General features: G+C 48.6%; 1 protein-coding gene across 1 annotated transcript in view; it reads left to right on the top strand.

Annotated features, from left to right (window-relative positions):
* Window positions 1-13146, top strand: part of Bcl7a (BAF chromatin remodeling complex subunit BCL7A) — a 33147-nt gene extending 20001 nt beyond the window's left edge. Inside the window, exons 5-6 of the mRNA XM_052168084.1 lie at window positions 8733-8854; window positions 10680-13146. Coding sequence (XP_052024044.1) covers window positions 8733-8854; window positions 10680-10751 — 194 coding nt within the window. The 3' untranslated portion in view covers window positions 10752-13146. The remainder of the gene's footprint in view (window positions 1-8732; window positions 8855-10679) is intronic.
* The last annotated feature ends 13374 nt before the right edge of the window (window positions 13147-26520 follow it).

Genomic DNA, 26520 nt, shown 5'->3' with positions numbered 1-26520 from the left:
AAAGTAAAAGTCTTGCTGAATTATGAAGGTAGTTAGAAAAGGCTTCCTTGCCGGGCGGCGGTGGCGCACTCCTGTAATCCCAGCACTCTAGGAGGCAGAGGCAGGCGGATTTCTGAGTTTGAGGCCAGCCTGGTCTACAGAGTGAGTTCCAGGACAGCCAGAGCTATACAGAGAAACCCTGTCTCGAAAAAACCAAATCCAAAAACTCCTCCAATAAAAAAGAAAGAAAAGAAAAGACTTCCTTGTGGTGACAAAAGCAGATGAAGATGGCATTAGGCAAGAAACCAGAGGGTTATCTGGGAGAAGAGCATTGTCGGCAGAGAGCAGGTGGTACAAAGGTCCTGAGGTAGGTAAGGTCAGTGTGGCCAGAGAAGATGTGAGGGACTGGAAAAGTAAGATGAGTCAGAGAGGAGGGTTTGGCTTCAGATGTGGTGAGCTCATAAGGCCACTGTCCTCCTGGCTTTGTATAGACAGTAAGACAAGAGACATGGGTTGACATGACCTAAAGAACTGAGAAAAGATGATGTGATGCTTAGGGTGGAAGGTGGCAACACCATTATGCGACTGCATTGTCTGTGTGTGGGGACAGATGGTAGCTAGGCCAGTGGAGGAGGTGACACAGACCTGATAACTGATTGTGATGCTAAAGAGCTGTAATCCCAGTCCAGTGGAGGATGGTACAGGTGACTGTTATAAGGCTAACCTGAGCTGCAGAGCACATGCTGGACCCAGGATAGGACAGAGCAGAAAAAAAAAATTTTTTTTTGGAAAATGGTTCAATAGTTAAGAGCATTGGTTGCTCTTACAAAGAACCCAGGTTCAATTCCCAGCACCCACATGGCAGCTCATAGCTGCCTAACTCCAATTCTAGGGATTATAATCCAATGCCCTCTTGGCCTCTGAGCTACTGTGACAGCTGCATGTAAGTGGTGCACTTACATTTCGTGAAAACACTCATACACATAAAATAAAAGTAAATAAATAAGCCGGGCAGTGGTGGCACATGCCTGTAATCCCAGCACTTGGGAGGCAGAGGCAGGTGGATTTCTGAGTTTGAGGCCAGCCTGGTCTACAGAGTGAGTTATAGGACAGCCAGGGCTACACAGAGAAACCCTGTCTCAAAAAAAAAAAAAAAAAAAGAAAGAAAGAAAGAAAGAAAGAAAGAAAGAAAGAAAGAAAGAAAGAAAAAAGAAAAAAAGTAAATAAATAGGTAAAAGGCCAAAGATATATTTCAATGGTAGAACTCTTGTCAGGCATGCAAGAACCCTAGACTTAATCCCCAGTCTCTCTCTCTCTCTCTCCCCCTCTCTCTGTCTCCTCTCTCTGTCTCTGTCTCTGTCTCTGTCTCTCTCTCTCACACACACACACACACACACACACACACACACACACACACACACACACACACACACGGGATTGGGGGAGGATGTAGTTCAGTTGGTAGAGCAATTGCCTAGCATCCAAGAAGCCCTGGATTCTATCCCTAGTACTAAGTAAACTGGGTGATAGTACCTGCCACTTGGAAGATGGAGGCATAAGGACCAGAAAAAAGTCTTAAAGGTTAACCTGGAAAAATGCTTATGCCTTTGAAGAAGAGATTTATTTTTAATTATTTCTTTTTTCACATTGCTTTCCTTGCCTCATCCATGCCCATGTCTGGCCCCGAGGCCAGGAGACTTCTGAGGTCATGGTCACAGTAAAGAAAGGGAGTCCGGAGGCCTCTGGAAGGTTCCTCGGCAGCAACACCGTGTGACCCAAGCTTAAAGGATGAGCTGACGTCACAGGAGGGCTACTGTTCCAGTCAGAGAAACCGAGGCCCAGAGTGGTGTGACACGGGGAACTGTGGAGAGTCGGTGTGACTGGCGCCCACAGAGCTCTGCAGGGGTGCTGTGTGGAAGCTGGGCCGTGGCTTGCAGAGGGCCTACCCAACTGACTAGTGGAGCGGGCTGCAGAGTGCGCGGGCCAGACTATGGCTAGCGGCATCCTAAAGAGTGAAAGTGCGCGGCGGGACGCCGAGAGCAGGTAGAGAGGTTCCACTAGGCCTGGCCATGTCAGATTTAGGTGGCCACCAATTTTTGAGCACGTGACAGAGTGCCCATGTACCAGGTTGGCCCTTGGGTAAGGCAGAAGTGGCTCTATACTAAGGCTCTTAGTTAGATTTTTATTGCTGTGGTAAAACACCATGACCATAAACAGCTTGGGCTGGGAAAGGTTTATTTCGGCCTACAGTTCCAGATCACAGACCTACACAAGGAAGTCAGGGCAGGAACCTGGAGGCAGCAGCTGATGCAGAGGCCGTGGAGGGAGGGGTGCTGCTCACTGGCTTGCTCCTCATGGCTTGCTCAGCCTGCTTCCTTACAGCACCCAGCACCACCTGCCCAGAGGTGGCACTGCCCACAGTGAGTGTAGCCTCCCATCTGTCAGGAGGGTACCCCACAGTTTGTCCACAGGTCATTCCGATGGGGCATTTTCTCAATTAAGTTTCCTTCTTGCAAGTGACCGTAGCTTGTGTCAAGTTGACATAAAACTCACCAGTACACAGGGAACTATGGAGATGTTAGGATGTGCATGGAAGTGAGTCTCTTCTACCTCTGGTCTCCTGTGGTTGCATTCCTTCACTCCAGGAGGCAGCAGCACAGTGCTTGCTTAGCACCTATGAGGCCCTGGGTCCCACCCTTACACATACACACACACACTCTCTCTCTCTCTCTCTCTCTCTCTCTCTCTCTCTCTCACTCTCTCTCTCTCTCCCTCTCTCCCTCTCTCCCCCTGGGTCCCATCCTTACACACATACTCTCTCTCTCTTTCTCTCTCTCTCTCTCTCTTTCTCTCTCTCTCTCTCTCTCTCTCTCTCTCTCTCAGACACACACACACACACACACACACTTCTCTCTCTCTCCCCCTGGGTCCCATCCTTACATACACACACATACACACACTCTCTCTCTCTCTCTCACACACATACACACATACACACATACACAGACACACGCTCTCTCACATACACACACCATACACACACACAGACACACACTCTCTCACACATACACACTATACACATAACTCTCTCTCACATATACACACCATACACATACACACAGACACACTCTCACACACATACACACCATACACACTCACACATACACACAGACACACAGACTCACACACATACAGACACACAGACTCACACTCTCTCACACATACACACTATACACATACTCTCTCACATATACACGCCATACACATACACACAGGCACACTCTCAGACACACACACACACACACACACACACACACAGTTTCTTTGTAATTTCCCTAGTGGCTTTGCTAAAGCCCTCTGTCCTTTACATCTGTGGCCCTGACCCCTCCAGTCAGGCACACTCACTCGTCTGCCCAGCATCTTGCTGGTTAGATGATGCTTTAGGCAGAAGGTGGAGGGGCTGGGCTGGGCCACAGCCATGGCTAACCTGCTGTCCACTACTGAGAGGTCCTGGACAGGCAACATCAACTCCCCTGCTGCACCTACCGGTTTTCTTGTTTCTAAAGTGGGACAGATAAGAGTGGCTTCCCTTGTAGGATTGTAGCAAGGAATGAAGGAAGTGGCGGTATTAGCCAAGTGCTCAGCAGAATCCTGGGGTGGAAGGAAGGAGCTGGAGGGCTGTGGAGAGCCCCCTCATTGCCCCCCTGACTGAGTGGTTCTGAGGTTACTGGGGCAAGAATATCATGTTGGAGCCACCTCAGCCTCAGTCCTATCCTGCTGTCTGCCTGTGGCCTCATTTCCCGTGTATTTGAATCTGGGTCCCCTTTCTCCTAACCGGCTGGTTACGGCTCAGCTGTAAGAGTTACGTATGCGATGCTGCTTCTGTAACAGCTGCCCTTTATACCCCCGCCCTCCAACTGCAGCAAAAGCTTTATAGGCCCAGATGGTAAGCATCCCGGGGTCCTCTTCCAGTCACCCCAGGCTTGTCCCCACCTGTCTCAGCTCCTTACAGGAAAGGCACAAGCACAGGACCCCTGTGTCCTCCCCACAGGTGGGAAACAGACAGGGTGGGTTGGCCACCAGCTGCTGACCTTGCTTTGAACTTGTTTACTGCTGAGTGAGCTAAGGGAGTGACTGAATGTCCAAGCTCCCTGGACTAAATTTAGGCCCCGGGAAAATGATTTCCCCTGGGTGAGTTCCAGAAGCACCGGGACGCTCAGAGAACAGGCTGCTGGCCTGAGCCCTCAGGCCTGGCTCTCGAAGAAGCCTACAGCCTAGGCATGCCTCTGCCGGCAGACAGGCATCGTAAGGCTCCAAATCCCTGGCGACTGACCTGCCTTGAGAGCGGTAAACCTTCCCTCCTTCCCTCCCTCCTGTCTGCAGTGCCCAGTGTGTGGGTAAAACAAACTGACACAGAGACAGACACCGATAAGGCAGACTTTTTAGTTTAACTATTTGTTAAAGCAAACGAATAGATTATGAAATAGAATACAAAATTACATGGGGTTTTTCCCTTCCTACTTTTCCCCTTTGCAAGCAGAGTATCCTGTAGCAGCAGCAACGGCTGGTCTTGAGCTCCTGACATCTACATCCCGAATGCTGAGATTACAAATATGCACTTCCACATCCACTTTTCTTTGTTCTCTCCCCACCTCATTTTCTTTAAGGCAGGGACTTACTATGTAGCCCTACTGGCCTGGAACTCTCAGAGATCCTCCTGCCTCTGCCTCCTGAGTCTGGAATGAAAAAGCGTGCCACCGTGCCTGACCCTCTAACATTTCCCTTCTTTAAAAAAATGTATGTGTATAAGTGTTTTGCCTTTGGTATATATGTGTACCAGTACATGCCTGGTACCCTCAAAGGTCAGGAGGTGTGAGATTCCCTGAAAGTGACATTTCGTATGATTTTGAGCCACCATGTAGCTGCTGGGAACCAAACCCAGATCCTCTGCAAGAGCAGCCAGTGCTTTTAACCACTGAGCCATTTCCCAGCCCCAATGTTGTCTCCTTTTTAGGCACAGGAAATTCATGTCCCAGGCCTGGAGTTGCCCATCTGTAGTCCCGGTACTCAAGAGGCTGAAGTACAAAGACCACAGATTTGAGGCTAGCCTGGGCTTTATAGCTTCATTGCAAGACCTTTCTCCAAAACAGGAAAAAAGAAAGAAAGTCCCACAAAACAGGCCACTTTGGTGATGATAAAGGTGGCTGTAGATTTCATGTAGCCTGTGAGGAACCCTGGGTTCAACCTCCAGGACCCCAAAGAGAAAACATTTCTAAGAGAAAAACGGTTTACTGGCATCTAGGATATTCTGTCACCTCTGAGTACTTCCTGAACATTTTCCTCAGTCCACAAAGAAACTGCCCATATTGTACAACCTGCCTTCACCATTCCCTTACAATGACTAGTCTGCCCTGTCCGCGAGCCCGCGCACACGCGCTGACCTGTTGTGGACATTTCACAGGAAGAACATCACATGTTTTGCCTTCTGCCAACAAGGCAGGTTCAGTCCTGTTTGCACTGCTATGCAGTCATTCAGACTAGCTGGCCCTTAAGTTTCTGAGCCTGGCTCCTGGCTCCGCCTCCCATCTTGCGAGTGCTGGGATACAGATGTGAGCTGCCCCGTCCTGATTGTCACACTGGTTCTAGGGACAAATCTGGATTTTTAGGCTTCTGTGGCTAGTAGTCACCCCTGAGCCCTGGCTCTCCTTTGTTCCTTTCTATGACTGGGTAATATCTATTGTGACACTATTTGGCTGTTCCCACCACTGAGTTCACCATTGTGAATACAGCTCCTGTGGCATTTATATTCAAAACCCTGGTCTCTGGACCAGAAGGTAAAAATTGCTGGGTCTTGACAGATGTGGTGGCGCACATCTTTAACCCCAGCACTTGGGAGGCAGAGCCAGGTGGATCTCTGAGTTCAAGGACAGCCTGATCTATAGAACAAGTTCCCAGAGAGTTAGGGCTATACCGAGAAACCTTGTCTCAAAAAAACGAAAAAACAAACAAAAAAAAATCAGTCATATGTAAGTTTTTGAGGAACTGCCATTAATGTGGATTTTGAAGGGGAAATGAAAAGAATTTGAGTCTGTCTGTGTCCTGGATAATCCATTAGTTACTCCCAACTAGGGTTAATTTGCGTTTGGGGTGGGGGTTGTTGGTGAGATTGAGTGTCACTTTGTAGCCCAGGTTGGCCTTGAACTCTTTTTCTCTGTGTAGTCCTGGCTGTCCTGGAACTCACTCTGTAGACCAGGCTGGCCTCGAACTCAGAAATCCGCCTGCTTCTGCCTCCCAAGTGCTGTGATTAAAGGCTGCGCCACCACAGCCCGGCGACCTTGAAATCTTTATCCCCTGCCTCAGCCTTCACAGCTTGTGCCTCCAAGACTGGCTAGTTTGGGATCTGTCCATGCCAGCCCAGTAAACCCTCACAGCCACTGGGAAGGGTTGGGCAGGTGGCTGTCGTCACCCTTGTTTTTATAGGGGAGGCGGAGATCTTGTACAGAAAATGCTGCTCCGGAGATTCCCCAGGCGTAAAGGCAATGTTTAAAGTTAAATCTATCACCAAACTGATCCCCTCTGCGTCCACAGTTGTAGGTGGAGCCACACCCGTGGACTGTGAGAAAGCCCAGCACAGAAACTCTGACCAGAGGCGGGCTGCTGGTCTGGGTACAGTAGCAGAGCGCTGGATGCAGCCCCTGCGAGTAGCTGTCTGCAGCCCCGCCTGCCTCAGGCTCTGAGACAGCTGCTGGCTGTATGCCCACATTACTTACATAGTTTTTATTTAGTTCATGCCTGGGTTTTGTACTTTGTTATTGCTCTGCCTCAGTAAGCCATGGTTGCTTAGGCACATACACTATCTTCAAGATTAAAAGTAAAATTGAGGGGCTGGAGAGATGGCTCGGTGGTTAAGAGCATTGACTGCTCTTCCAGAGATCCTGAGTTCAAATCCCAGCAACCACATGGTGGCTCACAGCCATCTGTAATGGGGTCTGATACCCCTTCTGGGAAGACAGCAACAGTGTGCTCATAAATAATACATAAATAACTCTTTTTAAAAATAAAATAAGCCGGGCAGTGGTGGCGCACGCCTGTAATCCCAGCACTCTGGGAGGCAGAGGCAGACGGATCTCTGAGTTCGAGGCCAGCCTGGTCTACAAAGTGAGCTCCAGGACAGCCAGGACTACACAGAGACACCCTGTCTCGAAAAAAACCAAATCCAAAATAAAATAAATACAGAGAATTATTTAAATAAAGTTAGGGTGACCTGTCATCGGGGCTGTATGTGAGCGGTCTAAGCCAGGGTGGGATTTGAGGAAGCGTCTCCTTCCTCGTGTCCTAGAATCTCTAGATAAAATCCAGTGACCCACGGAGTTTCAAGTCTCCATCACCTCTTCCAACTTGTACCTTCCTTTTGCCAAAAAATTGTGAGGTGGGGTGAGAAGGAGACTGAAACAAAGAACCAGGGGAGGGGTCAGTCCCCTCAGGGAAACGATGGCTACACGGAGGCTGTTCAGCCAGGTCGGAAGCTCTCATGTGGAGAGAGTTTGTAACGACGCGCAAACATCTGTGCCTCCACCGGTTAGAGAGACAGAAAATCTATATGCACATGAGGGAACAATCTAGAAAGGTGGAACCGAGTCCTTCAAAAGACTGGCACGTGTATCTCAGAGGCGTGAGGTATTGGTTGAGTTTAGCTCTGCTTTTTTCCCCCTTGATGGTTAGCCACTGCTCGAGTCACTTAGAATCTTCCTTATTGATAAGAAACGTTGGGCTAGGGATAGTGTTCAGTTGATAGAGTACTCTCCCGGAGCCCGTATCCCCAAAGCCCTGGGTTTGATCCTCACCACCAAATAAACCAGCTTTGGCAATGTGCACCTGTGGATCCCAGCACTCAGGAGGTAGAGTCTATAGGATCGAGTTCAAGGTTATCCTCAGCTACCAGTAGAGTCTGAGGCTAGCCTAGGGTATTCGAGATTTGTGTCAAAAGAAACAGGTGGGGGCAGCAAGATGGCTCACAGGTAAAGGTGCTTGTCACTAAGCCTGCCAGCTTGAGTTCCATCACCAGAACTCAGATGTCAGGCGAGAACTGACAACATCCGTGGCCCTCTGACTTCCATATGTACACTGCAGCACGCAAGCACATGGACTAAATAAACAAATGTGTTTTGCTTTTTAAAAATTAGAGACTGGAGAGATTTCTCAACAGTTAAGAGCGCTGGCTGCTCTTACAGAGGACCCATGTTTGGTTCCCAGCAAGCACTTGGTGACTCAAAACCATCTGTAACTCCTGTTCCGGATTAGACTGTTCTCCCCTGGACAGACAGACACCCATGCAAGCACTGCATGTGCAGCTAGCCACATAGAATAAGAATGAGTAACTCTTGGGAACATTTGTTTCCTGACATCTTCAATGTTCAGAGAGTGCTAGTTCTCTACAAAAGTTCCTGCTGGAGCCAGGGGACAGCCAGGATGGCTGTGGTGCCCAGCAGAGGGCGCCAGACACTGGCAGCATTATGTGCTAAGTAGAGTAGGTCTGTGTGGAAGGAGGGTTGGAGACCCACCCGGCCCACCTGGCGCCTTATAACTGTTTGGCTAGTTGATAAATCAGAAACTTCCCAAGCTTTCGTCCATCCCAGCTCTGGAGGCCCCCAGCCACAAAACTCCCCAGTTGTGGGTATTTTTAGTACTTGGCCCATCTGCTGCCGCTTCTCATGTGTCTGAAAACAGCTTCTGTTGCCTTGCCTCTTGCTCAGATGCCTCCGATGAGCAAAACTCACAGTCTTCGATGGAAAACTCAGTGAACAGCTCAGAGAAGGCGGAACGGCAGCCATCTGCAGAGTCAGGGTTGGCAGCGGAAGCGTCGGCAATCTCTCAGGTACCTGCAGCTAGGCCTCGGGGTGGGGCTGGGGCTCTCCTTGGTGCGTTGAGAGTCTGCTGATTCCTGTTGGACTGTTAGAGCACTGCTCATTCATTGAGCATCCGCTCCAAGCAGAAGCCTCTGGATGCTACCTGGGACCGCGGTGACGGGAGGGACACGGGGTCCTGCCTCAACAGTCCTCCGGAGTAGATGATGTGCAGTCTGTCATTGTAATCTCAGCATGGTGATGCTGTGTATTTGGGTCCATGAAAACATCCCTTCATCCCAGTGGGCCCGCATCCTTAAGGTGAAGGACATGACCTTAAAAAACCTAAAGGCCGGATTACTCTTTGGAATTTTGCCTATGATATAACTCCCGCTCAGACCCCTTCTGTGTTGTAACCAAGTATCAGCATTCTTGGATTGTTCAGTGCAAACCCAATGCCCAGGGGCAGGAGGCAGATATGATGGAATCTACCTAGCCTAGGTTCAAATGCAGCTCCAGTCAGCTGGATGTGAGACGCATACCAGTAATCTCAACTACTGAGAGAGTTGAGGGGGTAAGTTCAAAGCCAGCCTGGGAGACTTAATGAGAATCCATTCTTATCTGCCTGGCTGGCCCTGTGTTCCTGTCACCTGGAATCGGACCAGGCCTCCAGCAGGCTCTATGCTAACCATAATGAGGAGGCGCTGACTTAGGTGTGAGAAGGGCACTAGGCTTGGAGAGAAGGCTCAGATAGGACAGGGTGGGGAGGGCGGGAGCTGGAGCTGGTCTCCTGGCCTCCCCTGCATTGCCAAGAGGCCGGTCGGTCGGTTGGGGCTTGTGTTTTCTAGTCAGTGGGGCAAATGTTGGAAGCTTTGTTTCCATGAGTGATTTACAGTTTAAGGAGCAGGTTCAGGTGATGTTGGATGACACCTGTAGAGAGGCCATGTCCTGACAGCTCAGATAGTTGGACAGACTCTCAGGCAGATCTTACTAATGGGGTGGGGGTGGGGTAGATAGAGGGAACTGTAGGGTGCTGCCCAGGCACGGGCTTTATTTCATGCCCGTGGTACCACTGAGACACAGGAAAGGCCAGGGAGCACCAGTTAGTCGTCTGGAGTCTGGTCTCTGGTGATAGGTAAGGTCTGAGATCAGCGGTGCCTGGCGGTGAATGAGAAACCTTTTGGGTGGCCGTAAGACTTTTAGGGAGCCGGGCGTGGTGGCGCACACCTGTTATCCCAGCACTTGGGAGGCAGAGGAAGGCAGATTTCTGAGTTTGAGGCCAACCTGGTCTACAGAGTGAGTTCCAGGACAGCCAGGGCTACACAGAGAAACCCTGTCTCGAAAAACCAAAAAAAAAAAAAAAAAAAAAAAAAAAAGATAGAGACCAAAATATAGAGTACTGTCCGTGTGTCCATTCAGCCAGTGCTGGGCATCTGCCCCACTCAGGTGCCTGTAGCCTGAGGGATAAAAGTTCATGCAGTAGAATAGCTCTGGGTTTGGGAGAAGCCACCTTAGAGGTGGGTCATGGAACTAAGCCTCAAGCTGGGGTTCCTCCACAGGGGCAGACAGGAAGCCTAGTCATGGGCTGTGTGCAAAGGCAACGGGGCTTGAACAGCAGAGGGACAGCAGTTCAGAGAGATGGTGGGGTTAGGGGGGGTGGGTGTGTGGTCTGAAGCAGGATTTAAAGTTCTCTGTGTGTCTGAGCCCGCTACCACACACATATACTGTTCATGGGTTCAGTCAGAACTACACGGTTCTTTCTATCTCTTTTTTCCCCTTCGCGCCCCCACCATCCTTTCCCTGACCACCCTCCCTGCTTATACTGACCCCCGACACTTCTCCTCTTCTTCCCCAAAGGATTTGGAAGGAGTGCCACCGTCTAAGAAGATGAAGCTGGAAGCCTCTCAACAGAACTCTGAAGAGATGTAGACGCCCGTGGAACCCCTCTGGTCCATGTTTCATGGCAGGTACATCAGCAGGCTTAATTCTAGAACGCGGCCCAAGCTACTCCTCTTGGGTGCGAGCAGAACTAACGTTTCAAGTTTACTAAGTGCAAATCCAAGAGAAACCTAGAGCGGCGGAATCCGCAGACACTTGATGGACGGACGCTGCTGTGAAACGGAACACTCGGACCTTCAGTGACCGTCCTTGGGGAGGTGGGTCGACAGCTCAGGAGTGTCTGCGCACCGTCTCGGAAGCCAAGATTACATTTGTGTTGCTGCTGTATCCCCCGCCCCCACTTCTCTATTTAACGATATAAGCTATTCAAGGGTGGTACCAATCAGGAATTTGCTTTCCATAGGGGCTTTTGGCTCTTCAACCAGTTCCTTCTGCTTTCTTTTTTTGTGCCTTGTACCCTAGAGGTGACCTCTGGCATGCTTCCTGGTTTTTGCGTCTCTCCTGGCAAAGTGCCCACTCGTTTTGGTTGGCTGCTGCCCCCCCTCCCTTTACTGCCTCTCATCTCCCTGTCCCAAGACTGCTTCAAAGCAAGCAGGGTAGAGCAGCGAGGAGATCGGCACGTTTCAGTGGCTTCTGGTTCAGGTGAGCAGTGTTTGGGCACACCCTGAGCCCCAGCTTCCAGGGTCCCTGGGGCTACAAGTTCGGCCGTTTCCCAAGGGCTGGCCTTGGTTCAGGACAGGCGTCACCTTCTGAAGCCCTGGAGGCTAGGGGTTTGCAAGCCACCCTAGCCCAGATGGACATGCAAAAGTCTTTAGATTTTTCCTGGCACTTCCTCCCTATCTACCCCCAACTCTGGCCACAATTGGCACTGCTCTCTCTCCAGGTCCTCCGAAGACGAAATGACTGACTGAGCTTGTCTCCCTAGGATAGTACAGGGCTGGGGAGGTTGGGAGCAGGCAGCAGGAAGAGCTGGTGCTGAACTCTCCCACAGGACGTTGCTTGGATTTCAAATCCATGGAAATCTGCTACCCTTTGTCCCTGTCTCCTCTCCCCTCCACCTCCCACCTCCCCAAATCCCAGGCAGGGTGCTCCTGGTATATTCTGACTCCGAGAGGCAACAGGTGCATGGAGTCTCATTCCCAGTACGTACTGTTGGTCTCCACTGGGGACTGGACCTTAACCTTTGGGCCTCAAAGGCCCGAAGCAAGGCACAGAGGAACCGGGAAGATTTGCACACACCCCAGAAAGGGGCCTCCGAGGCGGGCGCACTTTTCCCCTGCTTTCGCTTGCACCGAGATAGCCTCCTCCCACTCAGTGGAGACACCACTTGGATGGACTGCCCAGCTGTTGATTTCTGAGGCCTGGTTTGCTCTTAATCCCTTTACTGGACCCTCAGACCTTAAAAGCTTCCCTATGCTTTCTTACTGCACTGGAGTTCGAACTCCCTATGAGTTGTATGTTATGGGGGGGCGGGGTGGTTTTGGTTTTTTTTTGTTGTTCTTGTTCTTGTTTTGTTTTGTTTTGTTTGCTAATTGGTGCATATTCAGGTACCACCTTTTGATGTGTGGATCTTTCTCCAAACCACCATGAGAAGTGTCTGCCAGGCTCCATTTTCTAAGAGTTTCTGAGGGGACAGCTCCCATTTCTTTTTTTGGTTTTAAGGGAGCTGTCTATTTCCTATACTTCAAGAAGAATCAAAATGTTCCTGAATTTTAAATACCTCATGCAAAAATATCTCCTGAAATAAGGGAAGAAAAAAAAACTTTGAAAATCGTAATGTTGAAGTTAGCAATGCTAAAATGTTTCTGTCTTAAAAAAAAAAATTCTTGTACTTAGCGATTTTGCCCCTCAGGCGGTCAGTTCTGTGAAGAACTGTGTTCTGCGTCTTGGCCCGAAGCAACCAGATGCACGACCTCAGATGTATCTCAAGGTCAAGGCGGCTTTACCTCCAGATTCTAGAGTTAGGGCAACATTTTTCTTTTGCAGCAAAACTCCGTTTTGGTGAAAGATGAATTTGGATATTTATTTCTTTTTCTGGGAAACAAGAGGTTACAATGTAACAAGAGGTTACAATGTAAGCAGCTGAGGGAGAACCCAAAACGGGCATCCACGGAGCCAGTGGGCGGCCAGGGCCGCCTGTACCTCTTCTGCCCTTGCTGCCTCTCTGGACAGTCAGGAGGAGTTGATACAGTTGAGAAAGAAGACACCGATGAGGCCCACGGTACCGAGGCTGTCATTAGTTTTTCTCTGAAGTGCCTGAAGGTAGGAATGGGCCGTCGATGGGGGAACCATTCGGATGCCCCCCAACCCCGACGGCCACGCCAGGCAAAGAGCCAGCAGCCCTGCACTCCACACTGGCCAGGAAAGCCTTCCACAAGGAGCGGTCAGACTGCAAAATCCAATGTGCTTCCTTCCCCACCACGGACCTCTCTCCGGAGCCGATGGTCCCCGTCCCTGAACCCCCAGCCCTTATCCCCACCATAGAATCTAAGACCTTTCATCTGGCCGAGCCAGGGGCGGGGAATCCTAAGCAAATGCCTTCCGTGGACATCAGGCCCCAAGGCCTAAAGGGCTCCCAGGGCAAACTTCCCCCAAAACTTGAAGGTGGGGGAATGGCGGCTACACATTCCACAAAGTGCAGCACTTGCACCCACAACCCGGAAGGAAGGCTCTTAAGCGATTCTTAGAGGGTGGTGGCTGCCTATCGTCAGACGGTGTCGGGTTTGGAATGTTAATTATTGCCGAGGACCTGGTTAGAGGTATAAAGACCTTTTTTCACTGTTACCTAATTTTTTTTTTCCTCTTACAATTTTTTTTTTTGGTGTGTTGTACAGCAGTATAATTTTTCACTTATTTATTCCATCAGTAGATATTGTTTGTACAATGTACAATGGTTTCATTTCAGAAAATAATAAAAAAAAAGATGTTCTGATCATGAGTTCGGTGGCTTAGCCCGTTGTAATAAAGAATAAAATCAGGTGGATAATGAAGATGTCCTTCCCTGGCTGTTTGGGCTTCTATTATAAGTTCTTTGTAGGAGGCTCTGCTGCTGACCAGAGTTACTTTTACGATAGCTGCCGTTGTTGTTATTAAACAGAAGCTGAGTGCTAGGCCAGCACCAACCACTCCCTTTTGAGGGTGGGTGTTGTCTACTGCCTTGTCCAGGAGTAGGGAGCAAGGTTGTACCTTGTGCAGCTTACATAGCCTGGAAAAGCTTCAGTCTAAAAGCTAGACCTGAGAGCCGGGAGTTGTGGTGCAGAGACATCATCACAGCACTGGACAGGCTGAGGCAGGAGGATTGCTTAGAGTTCGAGGCCTGGACTACAAATAGCGAGCTAGCCAGGGCTACTTAGCAAGACCCTGTCTCAAAAAAACAAAGAGCACTTGCCCAGAGTGCACGAAGCCCTGGGTTCAGTCCTCAGTCCCACCTAAAACAGCATGCTGATACACGTGCCTGTAATCTTAGTCCTGGGAACGTGGGCAGGAGGACTAGAAGCTCAAGGTTTTCCCTAGCTATATCGAAAGTTCCAGGTCAGCCCAAGATACAGGACACCAAAAGAAAAAAAAAAAAATCTGTCTTGGGAGCAGTTCTGGTCACCAAATACTGTCGAGGAATCAAGGAGGCAGGATCAGAGGCTTGAGCCAGCTTGGACTATACCTTTAAGAGGGTGGGGCTGGCGAGACAGCTCAGCAGTTAGCCACTTTTGCTGTCCTTGCACAGACCCAGGCTCTGTTCCCTGCTTCCACACCACATGGCAGCTCCCAGCCATCTGTGACTCCAGTCCCAGGGGATCGAACACACTCTTCTAGCCTCTTGAGGCACCAGGCGTGCATATGAGGCAGATACATGTCTGCAAGCTATACACACATACACCTAGATCTAAAGATACATAAGTAAATCTTTAAAAGGTGTGGAGCAGCTGGAGGGCCAGTAAAGGTGGCTTAGACCGGTGGTTCTCAGCCATTCCTAATGCTAAGGTTCTTTAATACAGTTCCTTGTGTTATTGTGACCCCTCCCCACCACCAGAAAATCAATTTCATTGCTACTTCATAGCTATAGCTTCTGCTACTTTTGTTATGAATCGTAATGTAAACAATGTGTGTTTTCTGATGATCTCGGGTAACCCTTGTGAAAGGGTCATCTCTCATCCCAGGGGTCATGACCCACGGGTTGAAAACCACAGGCCTTCATCACCCAGCCTGCCCTGGGAAGCTGAGTTCGATTCCCTGCCTAGTGGAAGGAGAGACCCAACGGACACAAGCTGTCCCTAGACAGTGACTCAGCCACCCACCGTGGCACATGTGTGTCTGCACACATGCACACACAAAATTAAAGGATTGGAAATAGAGCCTGGTTGGAGGAGTTCTTGCCTAACTCCTTGAAGCCCTGGGGACCGATGCTTAGGATCACATGGACAGGTGTGTGGTATAGTTCCAGAGGCAGGAGGATCAGTTCAAGTTCATCCTCAGCCCGGAGCTGAAGACCCTCTCTCTGAAAAGAGGGTCACATCCTCAACACTACAGATACACTGTTTTCTCTTGGGTGTTGGGGCACAGGGAAGTTTGTCTCTATTTTTTTGGCTTTTTGCCTTTTTTGTTGTTGTTTTGGGGTTTGTTTTATTTTGCTTTAGTTTTTTTGAGATTTATTTATGTTATGTATATGAGTACACTATAGCTGTCTTCAGATGGTTGTCAGCTTTCATGTGGTTGAATTTAGGATCTCTGCTTGTCCAGGCCCAAAGGTTTATTTATTATTTTACACTGTAGCTGTCTTCAGACACACCAGAATAGGGCATCAGATCTCATTATGGATGGTTGTGAGCCACCATGTGGTTGCTGGGATTTGAACTCAGGACCTTCAGAAAAGCAGTCAGTGCTCTTAACTGCTGAACCATCTCTCCAGCCTTTTTGTTTTGTTTTGTTTTTTGTTTTTTGTTTTTTTTTTAAGACAAGGGTTCACTTTCTGTTCTCCCTGTTTCTATCACAAAGGTGTTGAGGTTAAGTCCTGGTTCTGCTTGTTGACTGTTGCTGTGTACCGTCGTGCTAAATTCTGTACCGGAAGGGAAGGTCTAGACCTATGTGAATTCTCACATTTACAAGCTTTTATTGCACAAACCTTGATGTAAAACTGCTGGTTAACTAAAGTTGGCTCTAGCCAACTAGGGATTAGAAGCAGGTGGATCTTGAGTTACCTGGTTAGGGGTGTAGAGAAACATGAGGAGAGACTTTCAAAAGGAGGAGGGAGAGGAGAGGAGGAGGGAGAGGAGGGAGCCACCATGAGGGGAGATGGATCAGGAGCACTTGGCCAGGAGAAATGGCAAGTATCTGGGGTTCTCCGCTGGGGAGATAGCCAGGCCAGCAGTTAGAAGAGTAGATTAGGGGTGATTCCCCCCCCAATAATTATCCAAGCCAAATAAACATAGTCTGAGTCTCATTTATTTGTAAGTTAGTTGGGGATAAGATTAAATTGGTTGTACTAAGCTGGGTGGTGGTGGCACACACCTGTAATCCCAGCACTCTGGGAGGCAGAGGCAAGCGGATTTCTGAGTTTGAGGCCAGCCTGGTCTACAGAGTGAGTTCCAGGACTGTCAGGGCTATACAGAGAAACCCTGTCTCAAAAAAAGCCAAATCAAAAAAAAAAAAAAAATTAAAAAAAAATTGGTTGTACTACACAAGGGTACCCCAAACCTGAATTTTTTTGTTTTTGTTTTAAAACAGGGTCTTCCTGTTTAACCTAAATGGGCTTAAACGTGCGATCCTCCTGCCTCAGCCTCTGAAGTATTAGGGTTGTAGAGGGATACATGGGTATATGTACCACCACACTTGACTCCAAAAGCAAAAACAAACGTCGCCCCTCCCTTCAGCTCTGTGTCCCATCACGGACATCGCTTCTGTATCCTCCACTGCCGGAGGCTCTGGCAGCGGAGGGACTCCGGTAGACACAATTGTATCGCACCCTCTTCTTGCCTGTAGTCGGGCAGCTGGTCACCAGTGGTCAGGCCCAAACCGGAGCCATCTGGCTTGTTCTCAGCCGTCCCTTGTGGGCTCTTTTCCTGCCTGTGCAGTCTCACTTCTCGCAGCTGAAACTTGGCCCTGGTCCCAGGCGGTGAGCGTAGGGAAGCTTATCCAAGAGGGCTGGGAAGATGAATGTCTTCTTGTATCTGCTTCTCCTTCCGCGCTCCTCTCCATGGTGTACCTGGGTTTTGTTTTGGTTTTTACCAGAATTGGTTGCTAAATCAACTCCTGCTAGGGAAACTTCAGCTGTATAAAACACAAATCACAGGGACCTTGTTTACTTAACAGGGTTTAAAGACAGACAGACAGACAGACAGAGAGACAGACAGACAGAGAGAAGAAATAGAATCCACTGGCTCAGCTGGTGCCCACTCATGGCGCGCCCGCTTTCCCTGGGTTCACGCCACTCCCATGCTTGCTCCGACCCACATCTCTGGTGCTCTGGTGCCCGGCTCTGTCTCTGTTCCGTGTCACGTTCTCCATGGCTCTGGACTATGTGGAGCTGCTTTCTTTGATGCCACCCATTGTGACAGGAAATCCACGCACAGAACAGGCCTGTGTGTTCCCAGGTGAGCTGAAGACAGTAAATATTGCAGCCGCTAAATAGCAGGGAGGAGTCAGTGGGCTGACAAGGCAGATGGAAACAAACAAACAAACGTTCTCAGTCCCTGGGAAAGCAACAGTATCACTGAGGTCAGTGGTAGAGTTGAGGATAGATGGTAGATTTTATCAGGTCCCAAGTTTAACTTCAAAGCTCACAGTGGACTGCTTAGGCCAGTTGCATTTCCCTCTGCCTCCACCAGAGGACGCCCTTCACTGTTTCTGATTGTTAGTCTGGGCTGTGGAGCTGAGGTGATCTCCAGACTACAGCCTTCGGTTCAGGGATGGAAGCATGACCTAAGAAGTGCAGCGGAGAGTCAGCTCAGGGAATTTCGTGGGCTCTGGTTTAAAGATGGCTTTTGGAGCCCGTGTCCAGGTTGTTAAACGTGACTGGCGCCAACACGAAGTGTTGAGAGCCGGCAAGGATGCGTTTTGTATTGGGAAAGCAGCCCCAGCTGCCTCTCTCCAACCTGTTGGTCTTGTGAGCCAATATATGCCCTGGAAGGGTTAGGCTAATTTTTAGACCTCAGCCTACATTCCAGGGCTCAGAGAGTCTATTTGATGACTGTAGCCTTGATTTCACCAATTCTTTTTTTTGGGGGGGGGGGAGGATTTTGAGACAGGGTTTCTCTGTGTAGCCCTGGCTATCCTGGAACTCACTTTGTAGACCAGGCTGATCTCTAACTCAGAAATTCGCCTGCCTCTGCCTCCCAAGTGCTGGGGTTAAAGGCGTGTGCCACCACCACCCAGCTGATCTCACCAATTCTTGAGTCTCTTTATTAGGTACACGGGCCAAGACAATGTAAGGACCATCTGCCCCAGCTCCAAATCATCCTCTTTTAGAGGTGTCTAACGAGGATCGTCCATACAGCGTTTCCCAGAGTCTTCTGCATGCTCATGCTATCTGGTCACCCTAAGGTGACCAGATTACATTTTCTCATTAGTAAAACAGGGAGAATAATAGAGCCCGCTGCTAACTGTAAAAAGTAACATTTTATTTATTCTTTGGGTGGGGAGGAGGAATAGGGTTGAGAGAGTGCACATTGCCACAGCCAGTGTGGAGGACAGTTTGCAGGACAGGTGACGTTGGACTTGCCCAACCAGGGTGCCCCACCCAACGCAGAGCCTGACTAGTCCTTCTGGGATAGGTGGAGCTCCCAGGCAGTCACAGAAGAGATTCTAGGGCTGAGGAAAGAGCATGAGTACAGGATTTCAGGTCCGTTGACACATCCTGGCCCTAAGCACTGGACTCAGGAATGCTAGCCCTGAAAGGGCTCGGTGGAACAGCCCACTGGAGACACAGTCTTCCAGGACCTCCTGCCTTTCTTCATCTGCTCACTGAAAGGGCCTCTGGAAGGCTAGGTGAGGCAGTGAGACCAGGCCTTGGGTGCTGTGTCTCCCTGGGATAACCCCCTGGGATACTGGTACCCATGGATGCAGTTTGGCTTGAGATCACAGCCTTTCTCTCTCCAGACCTTGGAGGAAATAACAATCTGCTTTGCATCAAGGAACCTCTAGAGGTTCTCTGCTCAGTGCTCCCTTAGTTCTCCCTTAGTGCTCCCTTAGCGATGAGCTCATCTGACCTCTTCATAACCCTCGATGACAGTTCAGGACAGAATTGGCTGCTCAGCTATACAACAAGGGAAACTGAGGCCAGGGACATAACTGAAAAGGCTCTATAGGGGCTTAGGGAGGCAGTGCTGAACCGTAGCCTTTCCTCTACTAGGTATGAGCTGGCAAATCCAGCTGGTCCTCCTGTTTTTGTAAATGAAGTTTTATTGTACCATAACCATAGGTGTTCCCTTACGGACTGCCCCTGCCTGCACTCACAGTAGAGTTGTAGAACGTAGTCACTGCAGCAGAGACTCTCGACGGCCAGCACCGAGAGTGACCCCCGGCCCTTTACATGGTCTGCTAAACCTCGGACAAAACCACATTTTGTTACTGAAACACTGCGCCGTTGCACGAACAGTCACACTCAAGCTGAGAGGAGTGGGATATGTCTGGAAACCCAGCAGCGGGAGGAAGTGGCGGCAGGAGGATCAGGGATTTATCGTCATCCTCAGCTACAAGCTAAAGCTGAAGGCTGGCCTAGCCTGTAGGAGATCTTGTCTGAAGAAAAAAAAGAGAGAGAGAGAACTTCCTGCTTCCTGTGAACCCTCAGGCTGAGCTTTGCGGCTGTGTGAAGATCTTTGTGTTGAGAGGGTTTCTTTTTTTAATGTCAGTCTTTTTGCCCTGCTGGTCTGTCTGTGGCCTGTTTTTCAGCCTGGCTCAGGGTCAAACCTCAGCCAAGTGAGTTCTTCCTAGGATAGACCAGTGACCAGGACTTGAGTTCCTTTATACTCTAACTTACTGTGGTCAGGATTCATGAACACACACACACACACACACACCGTCAACTGTGTGCACTGGAAATTCAATCACGTATGACCTGGTGCAGTTCGATTTCACAGGCCCCCATCTCCGTATCCTGCTATCTTCCGAGAAATTTCCCAATTAATAATGAAAAAAAACAGAGGGGGCTGGAGAGATGGCTTAGCAGTTAAGAGCAGTGACTGCTCTTCTAGAGGTCCTGAGTTCAAATCCCAGCAACCACATGGTGACTCACAACCATCTGTAATGGGATATGACGCCCTCTTCTGGTGTGTCTGAAGACAGCTCCAGTGTACTTAGATATAATAATAGAGAAATCTTTAAAAAAGAAAGAGAAGAACAGAGGAGAATAGGCATGACTCTGAAAGCCCTACAGGACAGAAGTGCTCCGTGTCACTTAAGTGTGTGGAAAAGCCACCAGGGGTATTATATTACCCAGGGACAGCCTCACGCATTATTCAATGTAAGAATCAAACTTTAAATTCTAGAAGGTGCAGTTGCCTAATAACCCTGGCTGTAGGCCGTCACAGCCTCTCATGAGTGGGACTGATAGCCACAGACATTATTTTACCATTTTCAATGGGATCTTTTGAGATGAAAACCTTATCATGGTATCCGTATTTATGAACAGTTGGATGGGATCAGGGCTTCTCAAGATTTTAAATTTGTAGCGAAGACACTTTTAAATAAAGTTTTATAGTTCTTATAAGGTGTAAACAAAAAACAACACTCCCATTAGAGTGTATGCTTGAAATTGGGTGTGGAGGCTATGATCACAGCACTCAGGTACCCGAGGCAGAAGGGTGTTGTCAGACATTCAAGCCTGGGACTGCAGAGATGGCTCAGTGGTTAAGAGCACTGGCTGCTCTTCCAAAAGATCCAGGTTCAATTCCCAGCACCCACATGGCGACTCACAAGCCAGTTCCATGGGACCAGATGCCCCCAGATGCCCTCACATCAATGCACATAAAGTTGAGTAAATAAATAAAAATCCAAATCCCAGCACTTGGGAGGCAGAAGCAGGAGGATTTCTGAGTTTGATGCCAGCCTGGTCTACAGAGTGAGTTCCAGGACAGCCAGGGTTATACAGAGAAACCCTGTCTCAAAAAAACAAAACAAAACAAAACAAAACAAAACAACAAAAAAAAACCCTAAATAAATAAATCCAGAGCAGCCCAGGCTACACAGAGAAACCCTGTCTTAAAAAAAAAAAAAAGAAGATGGACAAGGAGGAGGAAGAGGAGGAGGAGGACAGAGAATTTTTGTATGATATAGTATAACATAGTTGCTCAATAAATATTGGTCATTTTATGATCATTAAAGTTTTGGTCTTGGGCTAGAAAAAAAACGACTCAGTGGTTAAGAGCACTGACTGCTTTTCCAAAAGTCCTGAATTCAAATCCCAGCAACCACATGGTGGCTCACAACCATCCGTAATGGGATCTGATACTCTCTTCTGGGGTGTCTGAAGGCAGTAACAGTGTACTTACATGTAATGAATCTTAAAAAAAAAAGTTTTCATCTTGAAGAGAGAGAAAAAAAGGAAAGAAAAACAGTTCAGAAGCTGGAGAAACGACACGGTGATTTAGAGCACTTGATTCCCTTGAAGAGAACCTGGGTTAAATTCCCAGCACCCACATGGTGTCTCACAACCATCTATTACTTCAGTACCAGGGGATTTAATGCTCTCTTCAGAAGTCAGGCACACATGATACACAGACATACATGCGGATGTAATACTCATATACCTATGATAAAGACAAAACAAAACAGTTCAAGATCAGCCTAAATTACAAAGCAAGACCCTATCTCAAGGCCAGCCAGTGGTGGCACTCACCTTTGATCCCAGCTCTTGGGAGGCAGAGGCAGGCAGAGCTCTTGAGTTAGAAGACAACCTGGTCTACTAGAGAGTGAGTTCTAAGATAACCAAGGCTACACAAAGAAATTTAGTCTCGAAAAACAAAAACAAACAAAAAGGTCCTAATCTCAAAAAGTAGAGGGGGGGAGGGGAGAGAAACCCACACTCCAGCACATTAGAGATGAAGGCAAGACGATCAGGAGTTCAAAGTCATCTTCAGCTACTTAGCAAGCTGGCGGTCGGCCGCAGGTACATAAAACGCTGTCTTTCGTCAAAAAGGAAAAAAAAAATGTCTATGAGTGTTTTGGCTGCTCCTGTGCATTACATACATGCTCGGTGGATGCAAAAGCCAGAAAAGGGCTTAGTTTCCCCCGGGCTGGAATTGCAGGCTGTTGTTAGTTGCTTTGTGGGTTCTGAGAACAGAAGAACCCAGGTCCTCTGCGAGAGAGACAAGTCCTCTTAAACATCGCTCCACCCCTGAGTATACGTTAAAGAAACTATATAAAACTAGGAAGAAATAAGCTAGTTGATTATTTCTTCACCCATCTATCTGTAAGACTGGAGTGACTTTGTTCTCGCCCCGCCCCCAACCCTCCGAGGTTGTGTGTGTGTGTGTGTGGGGGGGGAAACACACAAAATGAGGACCTGGTAAGCTATGTAAGTGGCTGAGAGTGCCCTGCCAGAGAATTCTTCTGGCTCCTTCTAAGGTAAGGTGCTGGTTTGCAAAGGTATCAGTGTCTCTCTGGCCAGAGGTGACAACCGAAGCGAAGGGGATCCTGTTTGGCTTAGCGTATCCGACCTGCCGCCGGCCTGAGCTGCCCAGGCACGCGCAGCGGATGCACCGGCCCTGAACTCTTCCTCTGAGTAGTCCCCAGAGGCCACGGCTGCCTTTCAGTTTCTCCACTTGTTTATTTTCGAAGGGACGTTGCCAGACCACAAGGCCACCCCTGCCCTTTCATGGTGTGCTACGGGAGAGTTCAGGAAGAGCGAGACGAAGTCAAGACCCAGAAACCAATCCTCCTGCCAGCAGAGGGCCACGACCGCCGCGGCTGTTAGTTGCAGGGGCGCATTGCAAAGTGGGATCAGAAAAGTCCCCTGAAAACCCGGAACCTGGAGACCGCTGATAGGGCTGCTGGTGATTACTAACATCTACTAAGCCTAGCTAAAAGAATCGGACTTCCGTGTGCAAAAATAATGACCCCGTACTTGGTACTTATCACCAAATTAGCCAGAAGGAACCCACAGAAGATGGCTCACTGGCTGGGCAGAGTGGCTCAGGCTTTTAATCCCAGCCCTTGGGAAGCAGGAGCAGGTGGAACTCTGGGAGTTTAAAATAGTGCTCATAGCAACTTCCAGAGAAGCCAGGGCTAAACAACAACAGCCGGACCCCGGTGGCTCTCACCTTTAATCCCAGCAATCGGGAGGCAGAGGCAGGTGGATCTTTAAGTATGAGGCCAGCCTGGTCTACAGAGGGAATTCCAGGATAAAGAAACCCTGTCTGGAAACCAACCAACCAACCACAAAAACAAAACAAAATAAAAATAGAAAACAGGGGGAGGGGCTGGAGCCACGGCTGAGAGAGGATTAAGAGCTGGATGTGTTGGCATTTAGTCTAGGCTCTGCCCCAGTTACTGGCAACAGCCAAGGGGGCCTGACTCACTATTAAAGGGGCTGTTTGACCCGGCAGTGGTGGCGCACGCCTATAATCCCAGCACTTTGGGAGGCAGAGGCAGGAGGATTTCTGAGTTCGAGGCCAGCCTGGTCTACAGAGTAAGTTCCAGGACAGCCAGGGCTACACAGAGAAACCCTGTCTCGAAAACAAACAAACAAACAAAAATAAATAAATAAATAAATAAATAAATAAATAAATAAAAATAAAAAAGGGACGGGGGTTGTTTGCCTCCTCCTCTCTCTCTTGCTTTCTTGCTCTGTCCTTTTGCTCCTGCTCCCCCCACCCCCATCTCCCCATTCCCCTCCCCCTCTCTCACGTGCCCATGGCCGGCCTCTACTCTCCCCTCTCCCCTCTCCCCTCTACATATATCTCTGCCTTCCTCTGTCTTTACTCCCTCATCTCCCCTCCCCATGCCCTGAATAAACTCTGTCCTATACCTTCCTGTGGCTGGTCCCTCAGGGCTAAGAGTTGCCTCAGCAAGGGCCCACGGAGGCAGCCCTTTCCCCCACACTTGACTGCACACCCATCAAAACATATTCCTTCTCTCCTTCTCTCCTTTTATAAAACACAACAGGATGCTCTTGCAGAGGACCTGGATTCAATTTCCAGCACCCACCTGGTAACTCAGAAACTTCTTGTAACCCCAGTCACAGATGCAATGCTTCCTTCTGACCGTTATAGACGGCTGTAGTCGTGGGCATGTCCCTACACAGAGACAACACAGATAAGTAAATATTTTTTTTAAAAGAAAGAAAAGGAAGGATGGAAGAAAGGAAGAAAGGAAGGAAGGTTGCTCAAGATGGTTCAGTGAGTAAAGTCACGTGGTGTAGCCAAGCCTGAGAGGTTGAATTCAGTCCCCAGACCCAAATCTTTGGAAGGAGAGAACTGACTGAATTGTATTTGATCTCCATGCACATGCCTGGGTCCTCACATACCCACACATACATGAATAATGCTTAAAGAAAGAGGAGGTGGGAAGAGGTGAATTTTACAAGGTAGAGAAATGCCAGACCCACGTGTCACAGACTGAAATTCCCAGGAGAAGGTGGCCAGTCTCCTCCCGTGCTGCCAAGTGGTCTTTGGAATTGGAGACAGCTGAAGAAGAGAGGGGGAGAGGAAGAGGGTGTGACAGTTGGTCTTCATTGCCAACCTGGCTGTATTTGGAGTCTTCTAGAAGCACACACCTCTGCATGTCTGTGAGAGGAAAGCTGAGAGAAGTCTAACTGGGCAGGAAAGAACCATTCTGAACGTGGAGGGCACCCCCCCCCCCCCACAGACGGCCCAGGCTGGGTAAGAGAAAAAGGAGACTAACTAGTATTCCTCACCGTTTCCTGACTTCAGAGCCAATGCGCCAGCCTCCTCATGTTCCCACCAACATGTTCCCTGCCCGATGGACCGTATCCCTTCAAACCGTGAGCCCAGATGAGCCTTCGCTCCCTTTTGCTGTCGATGAGACACGATCTCATGTAATTTGGAACACATGATGTTGCCTAGGATGGCTTTGAATTCCTAATCCTCCTGCCTCTGCCTCTCAAGTGCTTGTCTTACATGCATATGTCACAATGCCAGGCTTAGAGTCTCTGTAGACCAAGTTGGCTTGGAAGTAAGTGTGTCGTGTTGCCTGTGCTGGCCACAAACACAGGGCAATCCTTAACCTCCAGAGTACAGGACCTCAGATAAATGCCAGGTTTAGTAAATGTTGGCATGTATGTATGTATGTATGTATGTATGTACGTATGTATGTATTTTAGGGGTTGAACCTAGGAGTTTACGTATGTCTGGCAAGTGTTCTCTACTTTCATTGTCTTTCATTGTCAAGTGAAGTAAATTAGCTACAGGTGGTGCACAGGAGGACCTCTGAGAGATTGAGGCTAGTTTGAAGACACGCTGGGTCAAAAATGAGTTCCAGACAAGCTTGGGGGCTACATAGCAAGACTCATCTCAAATAAATAAATAAATAAATAAATAAATAAATAAATAAATAAATAAATAAAAGAAAAAAGAAAAGAAAAAGAAGAAAAGAAAAGATGAATGGGTGGTAGAAGCAAGTGAATTTCTGTGGGTTTAATGTTTAATGACATCTTGGTTTGCAGAATGAGTTCTGAGCTAGCCAGGGCTAAATAGTTAGACCCTTTCTGAAAAACAAAAACAAACAAAATCAAATAAAGAAAGAAAAAAAAGGAAGTTGTACCACATCATTCTTGTATAAACCAAAGAGACATGACCACCCCATGTTATGGTTAAGGGGAAGGTGTTTTATTATTGATATGAGAGAGAAAATAGCCACACACACACACACACACACACACATACACACACACACACACACACACACACATATATATATATATAGAGAGAGTATGTATATATATATATATATATATAGAGAGAGAGAGAGAGAGAGAGAGGAGTAAGACAGATAGCATAGCTGTGGGGAGGGAAGCCATGAGCCCGTGAGCTGGGGAAGTTTAGAGGAACCGTGAGAAGGGCTGATAGGCTAGCGTGGACTTTGTGAGAAGGGCTGAGAGGCTAGCAAGGGCTTTGATGTGCATAACAGGTTCTTGTAATACCGGGAGCCTAGGTGTCAGTGTGTGCTCCGGTATGCTAGCAAGCACTGTAGAGAGCCATTTGTCCTTTCTATCTTGTGGAATTTGGGGAAATATCATTCCCTTTGGACTTGACAATACTAAATCTAAAAAGCTACTGCAAAAAGGTACAAGGCGGTGCCTGTAAATCCCAGCACTTAGGATCTAGAGGAGGGAGGATCAGAAGTTTGAGAAGTTGTAAAAGTCGCTTGTATTCACCTGCTGCAATTGTCTGCTTACTGCTAACCCAGGCCTAGACCTGGAAGCCTCGAGCCTCCGCACAACCTTATCTAGGCCTAGAATGTTTTCAGCCTCTGAGACTGACTGCTGAATAAGCTCACCCTTCTAGCTCTTTCTGAACTCTGGCTGGCTGATTCACCTCAGCTGTTCTGGCTCCAACGCCTCTCCAAGCTGACTGATGCAATCTGGCTTCTCTCTTGGCCTCTTTTGCTCTGCTTGGCCTCAAACTAACTGTGGCGATCCTGTTCTAATCTTCTGCTCCTCGCTCCCTGGCTCGTTCTGCCTTCACCTGTGTTTGCTTGTTCTCCCTTCAACTTGTTTTTGTAAGACTCTCCCAGTAAAACTGCCTCCTCCCTTTTTCTCTGCATGGCTCTTAAGTAATGACATCTTTGTTTACAGAGTGAGTTTGGAGCCAGCCCGGACTAAATAGTTAGACTCTGTCTGAAAAGAAGAAGA

Source organism: Apodemus sylvaticus, chromosome 22 (assembly GCF_947179515.1).
Source record: "Apodemus sylvaticus chromosome 22, mApoSyl1.1, whole genome shotgun sequence".
NCBI classification, from domain to species: Eukaryota; Metazoa; Chordata; class Mammalia; order Rodentia; family Muridae; genus Apodemus; species Apodemus sylvaticus.
The sequence above is the reverse complement of the archived record's forward strand: the minus strand, read 5'-3'. Positions and strand labels throughout refer to the sequence as shown.